Source organism: Carassius auratus, chromosome 42 (genome assembly GCF_003368295.1).
Source record: "Carassius auratus strain Wakin chromosome 42, ASM336829v1, whole genome shotgun sequence".
NCBI classification, from domain to species: Eukaryota; Metazoa; Chordata; class Actinopteri; order Cypriniformes; family Cyprinidae; genus Carassius; species Carassius auratus.
This window is the reverse complement of record NC_039284.1, coordinates 17,845,473-17,869,129: the sequence shown is the minus strand read 5'-3', so window position 1 is coordinate 17,869,129 and position 23,657 is coordinate 17,845,473. Positions and strand designations below refer to the sequence as shown.

At 36.3% G+C, this 23,657-nt stretch overlaps 1 protein-coding gene across 2 annotated transcripts in view; it reads right to left on the bottom strand.

The window, feature by feature from the left end:
• The window catches only part of LOC113060912 (neuronal PAS domain-containing protein 3-like), a 783,891-nt gene that overhangs the window by 44,210 nt on the left and 716,024 nt on the right, over window positions 1–23,657 (bottom strand). For both annotated transcript variants that reach the window (XM_026230178.1, XM_026230179.1), the window contains exon 6: window positions 293–470. In XM_026230178.1, coding sequence (XP_026085963.1) covers window positions 293–470 — 178 coding nt within the window. The remainder of the gene's footprint in view (window positions 1–292; window positions 471–23,657) is intronic.

The window sequence follows — 23,657 nt, the reverse complement described above, 5'->3', positions numbered from 1 at the left end:
ACTCTTAAGACTGGTTTTGCGGTCAAAGGTCACATTTAAGCATTTAAGGACACATTTAAGTGGAATTGTAAAAATATATATAAATAAAATGAATAAAATTACTAATAAAATAATCTTAAATGCCCAAAACTAAAGAAAATATTAAAATAATAAAATAACCAAATAACATTCAACTATAAAAAATTATGTTTTTAAAACAGTAATAAACAATCAAATTAAACATCTAAAAGGGCCAAAACAGCAACTTGTTCTAAGCTGACCAACAAGGCTGCTCATAGTCACATGATCTTACCTGGCTCAGGTGTCTCAGAGTGAGAGGAAGAAGAGGCAGAGCTGGCTCCGTCCTCGGCCCCGCCACCCTGAGACAGCAGCCCTCTGCCCGGTGGAAGCTTCATGCCCAGCTGCTCGGCCATCTCCACATGATCGCCCGGATGAACATAGTCAAACACACTGCTGCCCGTCAGCTCTACCTGCAGCAGCACAAACAACAGCCACACACACACACATTAGTCCAAAAGAACATGAAACAGTGCTGTTATTGTCTGCTAAAACGAACAAATTTAACTACTAAATTCAAATAAATTTACTGAAATAATGCTAAAATAAAACAAAGTATAAATATTAGATGAAAAGCTTAAAGTTAAACTTTTATACAGAAATTTGAAATTATACTAAGATTATAATTATAATTAAATACAACAACTAAAAACAATATATAAATAAATGAATAAAGGTATAATAAATGAATAAAAAAGACATAAGAACATAAAATTAATCAAAACGAAAATTGAAAAAAATACAAATTAAAGCCAATACATATACATACATACATACACACACACACACACACACACACACACACACACACACACACACATATATATATATATATATATTCTACAAGTTGAGCTACAGCAACAGCTATCACATAATATGCTTCTCAACCGATAATTATTTCATATACTCTCAAAGAGCTAAAAATGTCATGAAATTTTTATTCATATATGATCTGTTTAGCATTATATAAAGTTTTTTTTATGATTTATTCATGAAGGTTAGTATGAAGTATTACCCGGCTCTCTTTTATAGTGAGCTTAATGTGCTTTTCTGTTACTGTAGCCCAGCTAAAAGCCCTTGTGCTCTTTTTATTTTGACTTCAATCCTCTCTCCAGAGGTTTCCTCTGCCTCTTCCCAGCTCGCCGAGACACAACTTTCTGCTCTTTAGGGGAGAGACAGCTCATCCAAATAATCAAATAATAAGCGTATGCTTGTCTAACCTTTAAACACGCTCATTTAATAAGCAGAGGGAGGGGACGGATTTACTGTTGCTAAATGTGGATGACAAGAAAAAACAAGAACAGGCAGTTAAAGTAGCTGTGGCGCTGTGGTGTACATGCCATTGTTATGTTTTGAGTAACGCTGCTCTGTGCTGTTCTGTGATCAGGTTCACGTCTACAGGGACCCGCGGATTACATGAGAATAATCCCTTTAATGTCCTTTCCCTCAAAGCAATTTAGTGCTTCACAAATTATTATTCCAAGCAGAAACAATGAATAAAGAGACGGGCCGCTGGCAGAGACATGGGCTTGGGTTATTTCGGCACAATGCTTGAACTGTAAAACAGAATAATGCGTCAGATTTAAGATATTAATGCCAAAGCAGCATTCTGCTTTCTGATGGACAGAAAGTGATGCATGAAGAAACAAAATAGCTATGCAAGAACAGTCTTGAAGGTGTACAGTTATAAACAGGCAAGAAAATGTACAGTGATTTAAACACCTGTTTCCGGAAATGTGTTTAAGAGTATGTGTTTATCACAAATTCAGACTTAAAGATAAAGGTTCTTCCATGAAGAACCTCTAACATCCATGGAAACTTTCAATTGCACAAAAGGTTCTATATAGTACAAATAGATTCTCTAGATATATAAAAACGTTGCTTTTAAGAACTGGTTCTTTCATAGCAAAGATGCAAAAAACAAAAACACAATTTTGGAACCTTTGTTTTTCAAAGAAAGTGGTATAAAAATAAAATAATATGATAAAAGCTAATGGAATTTACTTGTGCTGCAGTTTGCATGTATACATACAGACATATGCATGTATATGAACCTCTACAGTTTAAACAGAACATTGTACTGAACCCTTACTGTAAAACCACCAACTGTCTGTCTGTTTTTTTCCAGCTCTCTGTCTCTTTCTTACTGTTTGGCCTCTTACACTAGAAACCCAACATCACATCTGATTGTTTTGTCCATGGGCATCAAAAAGCTGCAGGCACAATCCTAAGACTTTCTGGATCTTTCTCTGGAAGACTGACATTCCGCCTATATCCAGTAGACCAAAGAATTAGAATTGAGGATTCTTTTTGAAGAACTAAAGAGATGGGGATGATGTTTTCAACGGGCTTACAGAAAACTGGAGCCCAATCTCAACAAAAAGAAGAAACAAGCCATTCACATAAAAAAAGAAAATCACATCAGTTTAAACTTGAGAGTCCAGCAGAACCACAGATTAGGTCAGTGGTGTCCAAACTTTGTTCTGAAGGGCCAATGTCCTGCAGACTAAACACACCTGAACTAGCTAATCAAGGTCTTACTAAGCATACTAGAAACTTCCAGGCAGGTAAGTGAAAGTGAAGCTAAATTCTGCAGGAAAGTTGGCCTTCAGGACCGAGTTTGGACACCACTGGATTAGGTCATATATTTAATGATGATCAATACACATAAACTGCATATTCATTTTCTACAACATGATAATAATAATAATAATAATAATAATAATAATAATAATAATAATAATTATTCGAATATTTGATTGTTCTTTTTGTTTAATATATATATATATATATATATATATATATATATATATATATATATATATATATATATATATATATATATATATAAAAATATAGATATATATATATATATAAAAAATATAGATATATCTATATCTATATCTATCTATCTATCTATCTATCTATCTATATATATTTATATATATATATATATATATATATATATATATATATATATATATATATATATATATATATATATATATATATATTTAATATACTGAATTTAATGACGGTAAATAAACAGATTTATTCTCTGCAAAAAAATATATATATTGCAAACATTGAATTAAGTGATGGTAAATACACACACACACACACACACACATTCAAAATCACATTTATTATCTACATTAAAAAAAAAATGCTGCATATATTGAATTAAATTATGGTAAATACAAAAATTTTACATACATTTTCTACAATGTTTTCAACAACAACCACAAAAACACTAATAATATTTGAAAAAAATAATAATTTATTAGCAGCAGTAGCAGTGCATATCAATTGTCACAAAATGATTAAACATCAGCTAATAAATAATTAGCAATATGACTACGAATGCATATTAATAAAGTAAATAATGTCAATTTTAATTTAGATTTTAAAGTACAATAAAATAAAATAAAATAGATGACAGCCTCCCAGTGAGTGAGCACATTACAATAAAGGCTTAAAAAAAAACGATTTCCATACAAAGATGAAATGTAAAGCTATCTCTCTTTCAAGTGCCAGCGTGGACAAGCCTTTGTGTCCATTATAATTCACGCACACAGCCCGGCGACTATTTTAATAGTATTAGAATGAGACCACTTTTCAGCACAAGTGGCTGCACAAAGCACTCATCCTTCCTTAATCTCTGCGATGCGAAGACGAGCGAACAATGAGAAAATAATATCGCCTCTAATATTCATTGTGTGGCGGCCGATGCAGTAAAGTGATGTCTGTAACAAGAGAGCAGCAGATTATGCTTTGTGATTGCAGAAAGGACACTTGGATTACAGAAGGAGGTTTTGCATTGTAAATGAAGCACGGCTCGCTGGAGTGGGCCATGGACAGAGCCCAACAGCAACATGCTTATTTTGTAGAAGAAGGTCACTCAATAAGAGCCCCCCACCCCCTTTTCTGGCTTATTAAGACTGACTGGCACGCATTTATGAAAACACCTGATTTTACAAACATGAAGTGAGAGAGAGGAAATGGAAAAGAAAGAAAAAAAAACCCCTGACGTTATGCTTGAATTTCAGAAGGAAGCCCTTAATTAACAAGATTTCAGAAATGTCAGCTATCACCTATTAACGGTTCTGTTCTATCAAAGTGATAATACCCAGCTGTCATATTTCATCACATGATGAGTGAAATTATATATATCTTATAATATAATATTTTATATTTTATAATATAATACTTAAAATTTTATAATATAATATTTTATTTTATACAATATTTTCATTCCAGAATCCCAAATAAATATAACTATATTTTACTTTGGTTATAAAAAAAAAATCCTGTATGGCTAGACTTTAAAGATGAGTGAGAAAATGATTCTTATTGCTTTTTCTTTGAATTGAAATTGAATTGAACTGAAGACTGGAGGAATGATGCTGAAAATACAGCTGCACATCACAGAAATAAATTATATTTTAAAGGATATTAAAATAGAAACCATTATTTTATACATTTTATTTTGATAATTTAGAATTATTACTGAAATACAAACTTTTTTGTTTCAAACAGTTCATTGAACAATAATAAATGAAGTACCTGAAGCTGACAATGAAGTAGATGTATAATAATTAGCAAAGATGATTAATTTAGCGCTGTAAACGCGCGTGTGAGGGGCCGCGACTCGGTTGATTCAGATCGGCACTTCGGAGCCTGTTCGCGACTCGGTTGATTCAGATCGGCACTTCGGAGCCTGTTCGCGACTCGGTTGATTCAGATCGGGACTTCGGAGCCTGTTCGCGACTCGGTTGACTCAGATCGGGAATTCGGAGCCTGTTCGCGACTCGGTTGATTCAGATCGGCACTTCGGAGCCTGTTCGCGACTCGGTTGACTCAGATCGGGACTTCGGAGCCTGTTCGCGACTCGGTTGACTCAGATCGGGACTTCGGAGCCTGTTCGCGATTCGGTTGATTCAGATCGGCACTTCGGAGATTCAGATCGGCACTTCGGAGCCTGTTCGCGACTCGGTTGATTCAGATCGGCACTTCGGAGCCTGTTCGCGACTCGGTTGATTCAGATCGGGACTTCGGGACTTATTTTCAATTCAGTTCTGGACATCGAAGCAGAAAGTGTTTGTCAAACAGTTAATTGGTGATAAATGAATATTTGGACTTGAGGCTTTTTTTTTACCTGTCGATTCAGCATGTGCATGGACCCACACACAAAGGTGGACACCTTCTAGACTTAATCATCAGTAGGGCTCTGAACTTTTCATTCATTGTTATTAAGGACGTAGTGTCACAGATCGCAAGAGGCGAAGACTCAAGTGCAGGCAGATGGGAAGACTTTATTTATACGTCACCAAAATAAACCAAAATAAGAATAATGTATCTCTTAAATTGTGAGTGTAGCTGCATCTGATCAAATGTGCATTTTTATTCTTTAGCTTGGGTTAAACTAATTTTAGTTTGTTGGATCAGGAGCTATGCTAATGATGTCTCTATTTTTTTCTATGTTTTGACACGGGATTTACACAAGCTGCAGTCTGGATCCAGAACACCTGAGAAGAGATGATGCTGACCCTCAGAGGACCTCAGATGATGCTAACCCTGAATCAACAAACAGAACTAACAAATATTGCTACAAGTGTGACTGCATCATATAATAATTATTCATTAATACTATTAATAATGTTCATCGTCTAGCTGAATACGTCTTGTATTCATTTTTTTCTAAAAATCCTGTCAAACTTGCACAAACTGACAGTCACCACCATAAGCATCTACTAAATATTGTAGAAACATAATTTTCTGTAAAGTTGCTTTGTAACGATTTGTATTGTAAAAAGCGCTATACAAATAAAAATATTTTATCAAATATTTTTGTTGCAAAATCAAACCAATCACTAAACTAAACAAAACTATAGTCTGTGATGCTTTCCTAAACTGTTTTAAAGTATTAAGTAAGAGGTCTTGAATTTCAATAACACAGAATCATACTGATAAATGAGGTTCATCTGGCTCAAAAAAATTCAATCCTTCTGTTTAACAAGCTGCTCTGGAAGCAATGACCCCGCCCACTTCTACCCGAGCCCCGCCCCTTTCTCATTCCTGTGTTTCTGCATGAAAGCAAGCATTAGCTTCCTGTATTTACTCCAGCCCTGTCTCATGTCCCACTCTGTGAAGCTGGAGAAGCATGTCAAGTGTCACTGAACCCCTCCAAACGGCAATAGGAAGCTGCCAGCTCTCGTCTCTCACATTATGACACAATTACTCGCTGGCAACAAACACACACCACCACAGCTCTCACAAATATTAACCATTAATGCCAGTTAACCTGTTTGGAGACCAGGAACATTTTGGCCCCGTCCATGCATGCAAATGCTCAATCAGGACTCAATGCTGAGATAAAATAGCTGTTGCAAGTGCTGATGTGAGAAAGCAAAGATCTGATGGTTGAAATTGACAATCAAGCTTCTGTTTAAAAAAGAAAAAAAAACACTTGTATGCGCACACTGCCATAGATTCTTTTGAAACTAATATAAAGTGCAACTTACTGATTTTTTTTCTTTCAATTATGGGAAAAGTGTCCAAAAGAAAATTATTTAGTGTAACATAATGATCATGAAAAGTAAAATAAATAAAAAATACTGTAAATAAAAAATAAAAACTGCCTGTGTGTATTTAATCATCATTTTACAGTTTTTTCCCCTGTATAATACAAGCAGTGCCACTATTAAAAACCTAAACATGGGCAAGACAGAAACTTTACAATCCTCAGGGACAGAAAAACACATTAAACACTTTTGAGGGGAGGGAGAAATTCCTTTCAGTTTCTTAAAATGTCAGTGACAGTATTAATCAAATAAACTGATGTTGGCTGGAGGGTCCAGAATTAATTAATGCATTTAACGCAAATGTGCTAAATGGAACATTATACGTTTCATAGCATGTAATTACTCTTTTAATAAATGATTCATGTTATATTCCCATCAATTGATAACGCTTGTGAATCATAAAGCAATTCGGCGAGAGCTTGTCTGGACGCTGAGATAGAGCGTGTGAGGTTCAAATCATTGGTCCTTCTGTTTTTGTTCCAGCTGGGAACTAAAAGTCCCAGTTAAATTATTCAAAAACCCTGCCACATGGATAGCCAAGGGTTAGAATCAAAAGAAAAAAGAAAAAAGCAAAAAAGAGCTGAATTAGAGAAACTATGAACTACAATATTTTTATTTTTACAATACATTTAAAAACAAATAAAATGGGTTTAATATGTAGTATTAGTAAGATACGAGTGAAAAATCAGTAACACACACACGCACACACTTTAAAAATTACAGATAATTATTTGATAAATATATGATATATATTAATTTTTGAAAACTTTTGACTATCATTTCTTTAATACTACCTATTACTCATATGTTTAATATATAAGTCTCATGTTTTTATATAAAAATAAATCTATAACTTATATACCATTTTATGCATTTATACAAAAAAAATATGATATATAACTTAAAGCTGTATAATATAGTCCCTGTCGAAAAAGTAGGTATTGTACTTCATAAATCAATATTGTGAATATATTTATAAATGTATAATGCAAATCTACATTCAAAGTATACTGTAAAATATATTTATTGTGGAAAAAGTATGTGTTACGCTTCATAACAATTCAATATGTAGAATACACGTGAAATTCAAGAAATTTTGTCATAGTATTCATTACATTGACCACAGGGCACCTTGCTTTCTAACTATCAGCATCAGCCATGAAAAAGCCATATCGCTGGACCACAAGCACAGACTTGACTATAAATGATGATTGACACGACTATGATTAACCTCTGCTTTTCACACGGTCTCATTCATTAGGGTTCCTGGTATATCATCTGATTACCGAGCAAATAAACTAATAATAGGGCTCCTCCAAAAGCACCGCCATTGTTGTATGGTGGACATGAGAGAGGAGAGATATCCCTGGAAAAACAAAAGCCGGCAGTGGCTTAAAGGAAGGACATAATTAAGGGCCAATCGGAGCTGTCTTGTGTGAGCAGAGACCCAGGGGAGCACCTTTCTACCTCTCTGACCTTGGAAAATGGGAGTCCTTGGCTGAGCCGGTGACCCCGTGATCTCCACTCACATCCAATCTCCCTCACCGGCACGAGAGGCGACCTGCCTCATGCAAATCCCATCTCCCCCGTGAGCCGCCAATAAACTGCAGCCTAATTAAATATTTTTTTAACGATGTGAGTAATTTTTTGCCAAGGGGTGGATTCAGGGCTAAAATTTAATATGGAGATCACAAAAGATGTTCCTAGCGTTGATTCTGTAAATTAATGACTGCCTTATAATAAAAGCATACTGCTAAGAATATGAATAAAGACAGCTTATTCATCCGAGCAAATGCATTTGGGAACAGGCTTCTGGAAAGTTTCCACTTCTGATACTAACTGAGCTTGGGGCATATTCTAAATAATATTTATAATAAAGCATCATACCCATTTAAATATATTTGTCTGTCTGTCTGTGTGGGTATAGAAAAGAATCACTTAAAATAATCACATTTTGTTGCTTTGCAGGCTGAAATAAAGATGGACAGTTTTTGTTTTATCCAGCTGTATTTATAACTTATCCAATTGAAAGATATAAAACCAACATATCAGAATTTTTTTTACAAACCAGAATCACTAAAAAATGACTCCTCAAACTCCTAAAACTGACTTGTATCAGGTCTTCTCAATGGCACACAAAGCCATTTGACTTTAACTTTGATCAGCTGTGCTCATTTTGATCAGCTCAGCATGAAAAGAGCTTTCCTTAGCATTTCAGTCTTTGGTAGTGCAACTGAAGCAAACAATCAACTGTGGGTGACGAGGCACTGTCAAAACATCTCTGAGATAAAGTTGTGGACAGGCGATGTCAGGAGATGGATACAAAAAAATGTCAAGGGCGTTTTATCAATGCTCTAGAAGCACAGTGAAGTCTATTATCAAGAAGTGGAGGATATTTGGTGCAACACAGACCCTCCCTGGATCAGGACATCGCTCCTAACTGGATGAAGAGCTGGAGGAAACTGGTCAGAGAGGTGACCAAGAGGCCCACAGCTGCTCTGTGTGCATGTGACAACAATATCACAATTTCTCCACAAATGTGTATATATATATATATATATATATATATATATATATATATATGTGTGTATATATATATATAGTGATGGGAGGAGCACAAGACAGACACAGTGGGCTTGGCGTCAGGCCTCGGAGAGGCTTTTATTAACAGAAAATCAAAATAAAGCATGGGATAAAGGTGACCAAAGGGGAAGAGTGTCCAAAATAAACAGGGGATCTGGTGTCCTCGTCGTGCTGCGGGGTTTGTGTAGGTCGGGCAGTGTTCATGGAGGAAGGGTCCAGGTAAGGGGCGGAGTCCGGCGGCTGCACACGCTCCCCTCTTCGAGGGGCGAGGGGCGGCGGCTTCCTCTAGCGGTGCTGGTAGGGGATGGACGGCCCGTCATCCTGGCCCGTCGGCCGTGTATACGGGTGCGGTTCCCATCCTGATCGCGGGTCCGGCAGTTCACGTCTCCAGTGGCGCGGGAGTCTCTAAATGCACTCTTCCTGGACCCACGAGGACACCAGCGTGCATGCACGGGGAAGACACCGGTCTCCCGAGGAGAGGCGCGTTGGGCTTTTAAACCGCGGCGGTGATGAGGGTCCATTCCCTTCAGGTGTGCCCCATCACACGCCGCCAGCCCTGACTCGTCCAGCGCCCCTCCTCTCACACACCCACTCCAGTCGGGAGCCTGGTGAAGGGCGGCGATTTAGGACGGGGGTGCCGGTGACAATCAGGGAGGAGGCAGCTGACTCGTCACAATATACAGTATAGATATACACTACACACACACACAAATTGAAATATATTCTGTAAATAATATATTTTTATAATTACATTTTACTTGTATATATTAAAATTTTTGCAAAGGGGTGGATTTAATATTTGTTTCAAAATGAGAACTCAAAAGATGTTCCCGGATTTGATTCTATAAATGAAATACTATCTGCCTTATGATAAAAGCCAACAATATGACTGAAGAAAGCTTACTTCAACAAAACAAATGCTTTTGGGAAAAGCCAAGCTCTAGGCGTCCGAGTAATATTTGTCAGCCAAACGAGGAGGTTTTCTAATTTCACAAATCAAACAGACACACTGTATGTTTGTGAGATGGCACGGGTACTCACTTTCCCTCAGTGTGGCTCTGCTCTCTTCAGATGAGGCGGCGGGTTAAGCCATCGTCCCGTTCTATTAACTGCGGGAGCTTTCTTGGGTCCACTCGAGTGTTACACAGCTCAGATTACAGTAACCTTTAACTGCTCGCTGACAGACAGATGGAGGACGGGTAGTCCATCTCTCACTTTCTCTTTCTATCCACCTTTAATACCACGTGTGTCACTTCCACACAAAACTGTAATCTTCCTCCCTCCCGACACAGGCCTGTCACTTCAGGAAAAATAGAGGGCATCAGTAGCCATGGGCCATGTGTATTCTCAGCACTGATACATGGCACTTTACCTCAGGCTATCCATATGAACCATTACAGGTGGCTCTCAGTGGGCCATCCGTCAATATTCCAATCAGTCTTTGGATCAGTACCAATTAATAGCAGCAGCATCAAACGACGATGAGCTCTTTCCATCAAAACAAGCACACATGAAACGGTAATACGGATACGATTGATAAAAGGATGGTGTTTGATTAATTCCTTGGATGGTTGCAGATAAAAGCTAATGCACACAACAAAAGTCCAGTTTATATACGGGGTAAACACCAAAACGTTTTAATGCAGCACTGTTTATCAATTCAGTGCATTATGAAATTGGCTATTTAATGCATATATCTATGACACTAAAAACATTAATAATGCTTTATACCTTATAGCAGTTGCATGCATTGCATAAAATTTTATAAAAATTATTTACATTTTTAAATCTATACAATGATTGTTGATAGATGTATTATGAACAAAACACATTCCATGCATCATGCATGTGCTAAAATGCATTATACTCATTTAAGGCTGAAATACACTGGGCACTTTGAAGCATAACTGTGGTCACAATTATTTTGAAAATGTTTAATGGATTACAATGTAATTATTTAACAGGCATTATAGAAAGTGTTACATACGGTATTATCAATAACACAAACATATTTTGCCTTAAATTGTAATTTGCCTAATGCAACAACATGCAATTGTTTTTTGTGCATCAGGTTTTATCTACATTGTGAAGATTAGTAAAACCTAAACTTAAACTTAAACAGTTCCCAGAAGGAAAATGGCTTAAAGACCCCATGAATGAGAGTTTTGTGGGTTTTATTTCCTATTTGTTAGCAATGAAGTCATCTAAATGCTATTACAGTCTTAAAGATCCACTTTTTGCACAATTTTAATTTACAGACTTACACACATCAATAATATTCAGCATTGAATATTTGTGGACAATCAAACGCTGTCTAGAATGAGAATGTTCCACCCTTTAATATTGTAGTAGCAAATCATGTTCATGCCAGTAATGTAAACTAAAGCTCATTTGTTATTTATAAAATAAGGGACAAGCATTTAGATATTCAATTCCATGAGTTCAAGTTTATTTGTATAGCGCTTTTGACGATACAAATCACTGCAAAGCAACTCCACAGAAAATTAAGTTTCTACAATATTTAGTAGTAGCTTATCAGTGGTGACTGTCAGTTTGATATGATATGTCTTAATTAAAACAAAAAATGCATTTAGTGTTGTGTTGGGGGTTGGTTTAGAGGTTAAGGTCAATGTAAAACAAAAGAAGTCAATGGAAGGTCCCCATGAAGACAACAACAAATGTGCATGTGTGTGTTGTTTGTGTTTGTGTTTCAGAGCAGTGATATGAAATTGATAGGCAACATGTCTCTCGTACCAGGCAGTGCAGAACATGTTGAAGAGAGACAATAACTTTAACAATTAACTTGGAAGGACAAAAAGGGTAAAAATCTCCCTGCGCTCTTTTCTGTGGCGCTCCTGATTTTTATCGAGCTCACAAAGCTCCCTTAGATCATCTTAATCCACTGTGGCAAAGTAGCTGAATATGAGATTCAGATTGTCTTAGAAATTCTGTGCAACCAATCAGCTTCCTGACATTGCTTTTCCCTTCAAGCTTCAGAACTTGTGACAGCAAAGACCAAAATCCAAATCACAAAGGAGTGCAAAATCGCCAAACCCAGCGAGTCTACGTCTAAAGCCCATGAACAAAGATCACACTTCAGAACAACTTCACATCCAAATATTTTATCAATCGCAAAATTATCCATCGCAAAATTATCTATATCTATCTATCTATCTATCTATCTATCTATCTATCTATCTATCTATCTATCTATCTATCTATCTATCTATCTATCGTGGCATGCAAAAGTTTGGGAAACCCAAGCAGAATCTGTGAATAAGTGAATAATTTTAACAAAATATGAGAGATCATACTAAAGGCATGTTATTTTTTATTTAGTATTGTCCTGAGTAAGATATTGTACATATAAGACGTTTACATTAAGTCCACAAGACAAAAACATTGCTGAAATTATTAAAATAACCCCATTCAAAAGTTTGGGAACCCTATCTATCTATGTATAACATATACAGCCTAATATATAAATATAATATAACATCAATGCCAAATACATTTTGCACAGGAAAAAGTTAAAACGCTGAAACTGAATTGTGATAATGCCTATTTTGGATTTAATTTACAATCAACAAGAGCGGATATCGAGATTACAGATAAAAATTACTTTGTCAATTTAATTTTTTTTTTTTTTTTTAAAACAGCTGACATCTTGAAAAGTCTTATACAAGTCGTATTAATTAGTAAACAAATTTATTATTATTATTATTTTATTTTACTTTTATTATATATTTTACATACATTTTATACCACAACATTTTGCTGGATATTTATTGGAAAATCTGGTTATTATATTAAATAACAATATGACAATGTATCTTAAAATTTCATCTTGGGAAAAAAATCCAACAAAACAATCCAACAAATAACGAATCCTCATGAACTGTGTCAGAAGAACAGTACAGCGCCTACACACCACCTCCACGTAAAGAGGATTGTGGTCAAATATTTGCTGACAAGAGAGAAAAAAAAGAGAGAAAAGATGGAACAATGACTCCCATTCCAGTCTCTGTCTTACCTCTGTCCGTTTCGCCTCCCTCGGCCCGCCGTATAGAGACCTGTTACAGATCACTAGCCACTTTGAAAATCAAGAAAATGAAAATCAACTCAGAGAAGAAATCTGCGGAGGCAATAACCCCTCCATCCCCCCAGTCACATCCCAGTGCCTCTCCATAAAGGGGAAGTGTCATAGCTGTAGGTGGCAATCTAAGACCTTAGCCCTCTTTCCTCTCTGTCCTCAAGACGGGCATTACCACTGCGATTGTCCGTACTGCTGGCCAAACCAAATTAAATAACCCGCTAAATAAAACACAGAAATTGGCTCTATTAAATATGGCCGTGTCAATGCTGTTCTCTACCACAGCCTCCAACTCTCTATTCTTTTATCGGAATCACTTAACCGTCAATCCTCGGTGCATCTGAATAGAGCTCGAAACATTGGCACAAATCAATAAACTCTCATTTTCTTGTAACAGTTTCATATTAATCGGGAGCAAAGCGGGGGTCTGGCCAGCCGGGCGGCTCTGGATCAGTCAGATGAAGATGGGAAACACCAGGGGGCTGCTGTGATCCCTTAATGAAAACCTCCCTATAAACCCTCTTTCCCTCCATCCGCCCCATTCTGATGAGTTTTCATGCTGATCAAATACAAGCAGAAACGGCTTTTTGTAGCTCTGGTCAATTTTCCCTCCATGGTCCTGATAAATCCAGACATTGCACAATCACAAGCCATAAATCTGTGTCTGTTCCCCACTGCGCTGAATGGATGAATTATTGAACAGGAGCTGGAGAGAAAGACGTACATACATACACACAAACACGTCCGCAGGTAGATTCGAGAATAGGATTCGTACAATCCTGCTCCTGATCATCTGATGAGCTTGAGGGTGATGTCTGCTTTTGATGTGGACAGGTCAAACTGTTTGATGCCTGCTGCTGTATCAGGCTTTGAATTACGGCGTTCGACTTCCTGAAGAGTGTAAACAATGTTTGAGTCGAGGGATCAGGGTTCGGCTGTTTAGCATGGGACCGTTAGCCCTGTTGGTAGACATTGTAACTGCATGACGTGGAGCCACAAAACAGCTTCTCTATTTTTTTTTTCTTCAATTAAATTCCTGAATTTAAATTGAGGATGCATAATAGAGGTAGAACTAAAAAAACAATAAAAATTATATATATATAAAAACAATGATAATATTCAATATAATTTAATAACCAATAGGAATTGATAAAAACTTATCACTGCAGACTGAAGTAATGATGCTGAGTATTCATATTCATAAATCATATATATATATATATATATATATATATATATATACATACATACAAATATATATTTCTCTACATTGTGAACAATTTTTTTTGCAATTCCTTTTAGTGTCAAAATATTCTGAAAATTCACACTGCACATATGACAGTCCATAGTCAGTTCCCACTATGGAATACTGGACAGTCCAAAATCCAGCCAATCAGGTAGAGTGTTTGGCAAAAGTCTATTTGATCCTTGTTAGCCAGTAATGAAGTTTAATTAGCTAAGGAAACAGTGAGCTCTCAACATCTATTTGGTTAAAGAGTGTGAATCTACACTGAAATATCCAGCTGTTCGGACAACAGTCATTAGCAAAGCCTGCATGCCGCCACACATTTCTAATCTGTCTGTGCCATGCAAACACACAGATCGTGCCTCCAGCGACTGAGTCGTACCGCAGTACTAACCTCTCCTCACTTCCTCGTTTGGGCTGAAATGTCCACAGCCGCCCACGGACTGAATGATACACTTACCAAACAAAAACAGTTTATACTTCTTTTCATAACAAAGCTTGAATAAACTTTTCAAAAAATTTGTTCTTTTAATTTCTTTGAATTTGAATTTCCTGACATCCAAACTGCAGTTGTGCATCCTAGCCACAATAAGAGCCTCTTCTTCTCTTTCTGATTGTGTTCTCAGTTGGCTGTGCGGCAGAGGGCCGGTGTAGACGCTGACTGTAAGAGTATTCTGATTTATGCTCTGTCTCTCTCTCCAGGCAACACCTCGAGGGGAAATACAAACATCTGACTTACAAGGGCCACTGTACAGCAGACGACACAGTGACTGAACTTCCCAGCACTCATTCAGATGCCTGTGATCATGCTTCAAAAGCTCACCATGGCTTAAAGGTTAACATTTGCTTTTACTTTCCGAAACACGGCAGGACAACTATGCGCATCTCTAGTCATCTCAAAAGTGCCTCTTTCCCAACAGGACACAGTATTGACCAAATATCTGCACAAAACAGATTTAATGTATTTTTGAATTTAATTACATGACAATTATATAAATTTACGATTAAAAAAAAAACATCAAGTTTAGTCCATCTAGACCAAAATATGGATGCAAAATACATGGCCAGTATGACATTTCTAAAATAAATAAATACCTTTATTCAACAAGGATGCAACAAATTTATCAAAAAATCACAGTAAAGACATTTATGATGTTACAAAACATTTCTATTTTGAATAAATGCTGTTCTTTTGAATTTTATATTCATCAAAAATCTTGAAACAACATGTAACAAGGTTTCCACAAAATTATTAACGAACTGTTTTTAACATTGCTAATAAATGTTTCAGCAAATCAGCATATTAGAAGGATTTCTAAAGGGTTATGTGAAACTGAAGACTGGGGATATGACTGCTGAGTGAATAACCAGAGCTCTTTCTTCCACCCTTAATACCACACTGAGGTGAGACTCTTGAGCAAAGCTGTGTGTGTGTGTGTGTGTGTGTGTGTGTGTCCTTGTTTTTGTGACATATCAGGACACATGTATAATGACTTTGTATAATGACATGGGTATGACACAGGTATTACAAGGAGAGGGTGACTTATGAGGACATAACCCATTTCCCCATTTTTCAAAACGCTTATAAATCATACAGAATGAGTTTTTTTTTTTGAGAAAATGAAAATGCACAAAGTTTCCTGTGAGGGTTAGGGTTAGGTGTAGGGTTGGTGAAGGGCGATAGAATATACAGTTTGTACAGTATAAAAACCATTACACCTATGGGATGTCCCCACTTTTCACCCCACTGTGTGTGTGTGTTTTTATGGGTTAAATGCAGAGCACAAATTCCGACAATGGGTCAACTTCACTTTACTATTTTAAATTATAACAATATTTCACTATATATATATATATATATATATACATTTTTTTACTAACTCTAAACTTTTGAATGGTACTGTAAATGTAATATAATAATAATAATCTTAAATCTTAAAGGTACAGCTAAAATGTAAAATGCACAGCAACATAAATGGCTTTTTAAAATGATTATAAAATTGTTATAAAACCTAATATCAAAAACAGCATTTCAAAGGGAAATAAGCAACAAATATGTGCCAAAATACTGAATGTAGAATATGTAGTCAAAAGGTAAAATCCAGTGGTACTTGAGGAAAGCATTAGTAAGTGGTCTTCTCTTGTTTTGCAGTGTTTCCACATCTCAGGATGTCAGACAGCTTCATCCGTGAGTACAGAAGACCAGAGCAGAAACACAGTTAGTTGATGAGTGGGCTGTGAGCTAACCATCTCTCTCTCTCTCTCTCTCTCTCTACCACACTGGTTCTCTTGAGAGGGCATCGATCTGTCTGTCCATCCACCCATTCGCTTTCCTCCGCTCTGCACTCATGTGGGAGGGAGTGATCGCTGATCTCCATACTGTTCATTAAGCTCCTCTCTCTCAGCTGGGAGAAGGCTTGTTAACTCTTTCTTATGACTTTAAATAGCTTGGACACAGGGGTGTAAGGGGGAGACAGGACCTCACGCATTCAAACACACATGTACACACACCAAATCAGCCTGGCTGTCAATAGTTGTGACAGTGGGATGGCTGAATGCCTGTGGGGGTTCATCTTAGGTCTGGACAAAACATTGAAAATATCTAATACATTTGTGCTAAATTTGCTGGTAATGCAAAATTAGAAAGATACAGATTTTGTGTTTTGCTAATATATATATATATATATATATATATATATATATATATATATATATATATATATATATATATAATTTTTTTTCTCCATCTTTCTTTTTTGTGAGTTGCATTTAAATTAATATAATAAAACATAATTGATATAAAGAGAAACTAACGCATACAGCTGCATCTCAATAAATTAGAATGTTGTGGAAAAGTTCATTTATTTCAGTAATTCAACTTAAATTGTGAAACTCGTGTATTAAGTAAATTCAATGCACGCAGACTGAAGTAGTTTAAGTCTTTGGTTCTTTTAATTGTTATGATTTTGGCTCACATTAAACAAAACCCCCAAAATTTCAACAAATTAGAATACTTCATAAGACCACTAAAAAAACCCACATTTTTAGTGAATTGTTGGCCTTGTGGAAAGTATGTTTATTTACTGTACATGTACTCAATATTTAGTAGGGGCTCCTTTTTCTTTAATTACTGCCTCAATTTGGCGGGGCATGGAGGTGATCAGTTGGTGGCACTGCTGAGGTGGTATGGAAGCCCAGGTTTCTTTGACAGTGGGCTTCAGCTCATCTGCATTGTTTGGTCTCTTGTTTCTCATTTGTTCCTCTTGACAATACCCATAGATTCTCTTTGGGGTTCAGCTCTGGTGAGTTTGTTGGCCAGTCAAGCACACCAACACCATGGTCATTTAACCAACTTTTGGTGCTTTTGGCAGTGTGGGCAGGTGCCAAATACTGCTGGAAAATGAAATCAGCATTTTCAAAAAGCTGGTCAGCGGAAGTGACTTTGGTTTTCAAAAAACACAATGAACCAACACCAGCAGATGACACTGGACCCCAAATCATCATAAGCCTTGGGAACTTAACACTGAACTTCAGCAACTTGGGCTATGAGCTTCTCTTCCTTCCTCCAAATTCCTTGACATGGCTAGAATTGCCTGTGCGATTTATTTTGTCTTTTTGGACATTTCTAATCGTAAACACAGCCATGTTGAAGCCTGCAGTAAATGTTTTGCATTATGGCAGTCTACTCTGCTTATTGTTTTTCAATAATGTTGCACTCCTGTTTGTCATTGTGCACATAACTTCATGCCAATAAATCATCAGAAATATTGGTCTTTACCAATATATTGAATTTTTACATTCGTCCTGCCTGTTGTCCGTGGATTTACCTATATTTGGTGTTATTTGCTGTATAAAATGCATCTAGACATGCAAAATCGATTTTACAACCAATTCAATGAACACTTCAAATCAAACAGGATTTTTTTCAAAGTGACAACCAAAGAAAGCAAAGTAAACGGTCTCTTATTTGTAGGTTACATTGACAACTAGTGGTGAATGCAAGTAAAACAGTACCTAATTTTTTTTTTTCTCACCTGAAATTCATGCAATGTTTTTGACAAAGATTTCAATTTGTTTGTGGTCTATATAGCCTGCATCAAAATGAGGTTTGCAATGATGCGCCTGAAGGCACGGGTTGAAGACCCAGTCAGTGATGTCACGATATGCTAATTTGTTTAAATTCATACTTAAGTAATCACCAACACCAAAATTTTACTTTTTTTTTTACATTGAAACTTACCTACCTACTTACCTACCTACCTTAACCTACCTACCGACCCTTTTTTACTTTTTTTTTTACTGTTACTGCAAACCAAAATATTTTTAAGGATGGCCTAATATATAATCAAAAAGTTGAAAAACATCATATGATTACTTTATTTATACTAACCAGCCCTAGTGTGTATGTGTGTGTCTACTGGTCCAGCATGCTAGACCAAGTTCAAACAAGGCTGAACACTATTCCTGAATGGTTGATAAGGGCCTCTGTGTGTTAAATTGAGCCGGGCCCCTGGACGCCGATTCACCGTTCTGTATTCTAATGCTCTATCTTTGTTCTGTCTCTTTGTTTCATTTTGAGATTCCTGAAGGGGAAACCGGTCACACAAAATACACTCTGTGAATGGCTTTGTTTAAAAGAAATGATCACTGGCTGTTCCTTCAAATGAGGACAAACCACACACAACATATCTGCAAATTATTCTGGGACCATCTTGGATGATAACCTTGACAGCTGAAATTGCTTTGAGTGTTTTTTTTACTTATAACTAACCATTAAAGAAATAAGCCATGAGATGCAATATAAAACTGCAATAACAGCATTATGATAAAAGACACCAATGTTCAAGAAATAATTATGCTTTTTAATAATAATGATGTCAATAATTCTCCTGTCAGGTAATATAGTTAATTAGCCTATATGCAGATATAAACGGTGACTATAAATGGTATGAATTTATAATGATCACTATGACTGCTGATATTAATCAACCGAATGGTTATAATTAATGTAATAATAATGCAACAATTATATATTATTCATTAAAATACTGTATTTAAATCAGCAAGTTAAAAAGACTTCAAATGTATCCAAGGAAATAATAAACAGCCAGCAGGTGCAAAAAATAAAGAATACTGTCTGGTTTATTTTGCAATTGCCATCTGATCATAAATAAAATATGAATTTAAGCAAATATTTTTGTATTATGTGAGAATAAAGTGATGCGAGGAACATGAACTAGCAACAATTCAGGAAATCAGCTGCCTGACAATTGATCAATCACATGAATTTATTATTAACTTTAAATGAATCAATTATTTTATTGATTTAAAAATTACTTAATTATTTATTTATTAATTTATGTATGTATGCATGTGTATAACATCTTTCAAAATAAATAGTGCATGTCCACAGTGCGATTCTAAGAATATCTTGATCATATTTTTTTCGTTGTTATATAATTTGACTTCTTTTTGGGCACTGCAGCATAATCAAAAATGTGCAGCAACTCTGTTCTGATAATAATTGACAAAATCCTGAGGCACCTTTTCCTGAAGAGCGGCATTTGATAAGTAAGCCTGAGCACTGGAACACACGGCATAGAAGATAAATCAAACGAGCCGCACCAGAGAAGGAGAGCAGTGGATTTCTGTCAGGAAGAGAGATCATTCCTTTTCTACTTGAGAAAAGCACAATCAATCCATTATGAGCGCGCGCTTTCTTGTAAATCTGGGATTTATGCTAGCACATCTCAACTCGACTGCTCTCCAAAGTAGCGTCTAATTTACTGAGTCGCAGCATCAAAATAAAGGGCATAATCAGTGAGTGAGAGAGAGAGAGAGAGACTGCAGAAGGGCGATTGAGACGGCTAATAGATATGTTTTGTAATAGACACTTGGCATAAATCATCTCAAACAGACGGCGTTTTGTCAGGCTTGGCGTAGGCCGCTTCAGTTAGCTGCTCGTTAGGACATCCGTTAGTGAGGCTGGAGACCTGGCTGATTCCCAACAACTCATTAGGACACTACAGAGGTCAAGGAAGAAGAGGCTGAGCTGTTCCTCTCCACCCGTGATGGATCCCGACACCTTCTCTCTGATCAATTAATGTAAAGCATTCATCATATGAGACTGTCTGGGAGAGCGCGATTTCCATAGCATCGACGCCAGCGGACTCCTGCGCATTAACATGAGCCTATGGGATTGGCAGACCTTTCTGAAGCCGTCATAAATCAGGCCGGAAAACAAGTGTAGCGGTGAGCGATAAGCTCTGAGCAGACAGCTTTACCGTGTGCGAGAAATGGATGAGACGTACACATGGATCAATGTCCGGTTGGAGAGGAGAAAAGCCAAAGTTTCTAGATGTCCATTGGAAGAAACTCACCAGCGGAAAAATCCCCCGTCCAGTTGGTATTCTTCAGATAACTCCATGTTGCAATGTTTTTAGGAAGGAAGAAAGTCAAAGTAAGACCAAAATGAACCCTCTTTCCACAGCAAAACTTATGGTAGAGGCTGCGCATCTCTCTTGGCTTGTTGAATGTAAAAACGCTTCAAAAATAAACTGTAACTGTTTTTTGGCGGTGGGGATGTTTAGATGGTCTCTTCCTGGGATAGCCATTCAATCAAATGACATGCCAAATGTATCAGATTACTATGATAGAATCTACAAATGTAATGAACAGAATAGGTAGATCAGATACAAAGGCAACATGCTCCCCAAATGTGTCACGGAAGTGTTTTTCTGAGATACAAACTTCCTCTAAAAATGCTTTGGCTCATTGTCCCTGCTTCCTCTCTAAACAGGAAATAAACACTGGTGAGTGGGGTAAGTACCTATCATATCAGATACCACATACACCCACACACCCACACACACACACAGTTGGTCAGTGGACAAGTTTGTCAGGCTGAGGTTTGGCTGATATTTCATTCCTGCTCTGTAAGCACAGCTCTCCTGCAAACAGGGCTTATGAGCCGAACACTGAGGGGCTGAAGGCATGTAAGACCTGCAGCCCTGCAAACACCCGGCCCAACCTAGGAGCAACGCTCAGGCCAAGACTTTGCACCTTGTGTCAGACTGTTTCATTTTTAATGTCTAGAGAGAAACTCTAGGAGGATATGTTCAAAACAGAAGTGTGCAGCTGAAGAAAATGTAGAGCTACTGATCTAACTACAATATGCGTTCAGTGCCAGCATACTGTCAGCTGTCAATGTTACTCCACATTACTTTTGTGAAATTCAACATTGAAGTTCGAAAACCTCACATCGGCAAAAACCGAAGGTTGAATGTAGAACTGAAAGACCTACTGAAGGAATATGAACACTGATTACATGACTGCTCTCTATTCTATTAGACATCATAGACAGATGTAGTACTTACTCTACTCACAGATGCTTCTCTATCTATGAAATGTTTCTATGAAAATAAATTTGATGTTCAGAATGTCATTCAAAAGGGGATTTCTAAGAAAAGAACAGAATGTTTTATTAAATATTTCTATGTTATGGAATTTTCTATATATATACTTTCTAGACAGAATATTTCTGTTAAGAAATAGGTATGGAAGACTTCTACTGTATTTATATACATTTATATACTTTTCTTAGAATGTTAATATATGGGTTTCTATTTTTTCTATGCATAGAAAGTTTCTATGCATAGAATATCATCATATTTAAAGATTCTATTTGCAGAACATTTCAAAAGTTTGGGCTTGATAAGTTTTTATTTTTATTTTGGTATTAATTCTACTCACCAAAGCTGCATTTATTTGATCAAAAGGCAGTAAATTATGAAATATTTATATTTTATAAATTATATAAAAAAGGAATATATATATATATATATATATAGTTATAAAGAATTGGATCAAAAATAAAGTAATATTCTGCCATATTATTACAATTTAAAGTAAGAGCTTTCTGTTTTCTTGAATTTAAAATGTAATTTATTGCTGTGATGCAAAGCTGTATTTTCAGCATCATTACGCCAGTCTTCAGTGTCACATGATCCTTCAGAAATCATTCTGATATGTTGATTTGCTGCTTAAGAAACATTTTTGTTACTATCAATGTTAGTAGTGCTGCTTGATATTTTTGTGGAAACAGTAATAATTTTTTTTTTACATAGAAAGTTAAAAATAAAAGCATTTATTAGAAATTATTTTTTTTTAACACTGTACTGTAAATGCATTTTTTTAAATCAATTTAAAGCACCCTTTCTGAATAAAAGTAATACTTTAGTGAAATTTTTTTTTTTTAAATGCTAGTGTGTACATATATATGAATTTATCATCCAGAACTAACAAAATGTTTTACTTAAGAAACATTTGTGTTATTTTTTTTAAGAATATAACTAGGTAATACATTTCTTTGAACATTTCTATGTATAGAACACTTAAATGATTCATACAGATTTTCTATGTACAGTGTAGAATGTTTCTACATATAATGTAGAATGTTTTTCCAGGTGTTTCTACATCCAGAATGTTAACATACAGAACTTCTATGTAGGGAATGTTTCTACCCTCATTCTAAAGCATTGTAGTTAAACTCCAGGAAAGGTGTCAGCCCCACCGGTGCAGTGTATTTTACATTCCAAAAAGTGACATGTTTGCCTCTGGGCCTGTGCTTCCCCAGAAGCCTAAATGTGTTTCAGAAGCCCAGCGGTCTTTCATGTCTAATACCATGATTACTCCCCTCAGAGGAAAGCTAAACTTTCCCAGCACAGCGTCTAATCCAGCCTTCATTGGGGAAGACTGGGGTCTTTGACAAGTGTCATTCTACGTGCTTGTATGGAGTTAACTTTTCCGACAGAAATGTACCGTTACCAGTTAACCCTTGTGCTATGATGAAAATCCATTACCTAAACTGGGGTTCACAGTCAAAAATGGCTGGCCTTTTTTTTTTATCACTCATTATGCCACATTATCATGGATTCAATCTTTTTTTCAACTTGTTTTCTTATAACTAGCACAGGTTTTTCACTGCTTTCTGGAACTGACTGGTCGGTGAGGCCCACAACCCATCAATTCCAAAAAGAAATACAAAACCTGTGCTAACTGAAAGAAAAACACCTTTTTTGACAAAAAAATATTG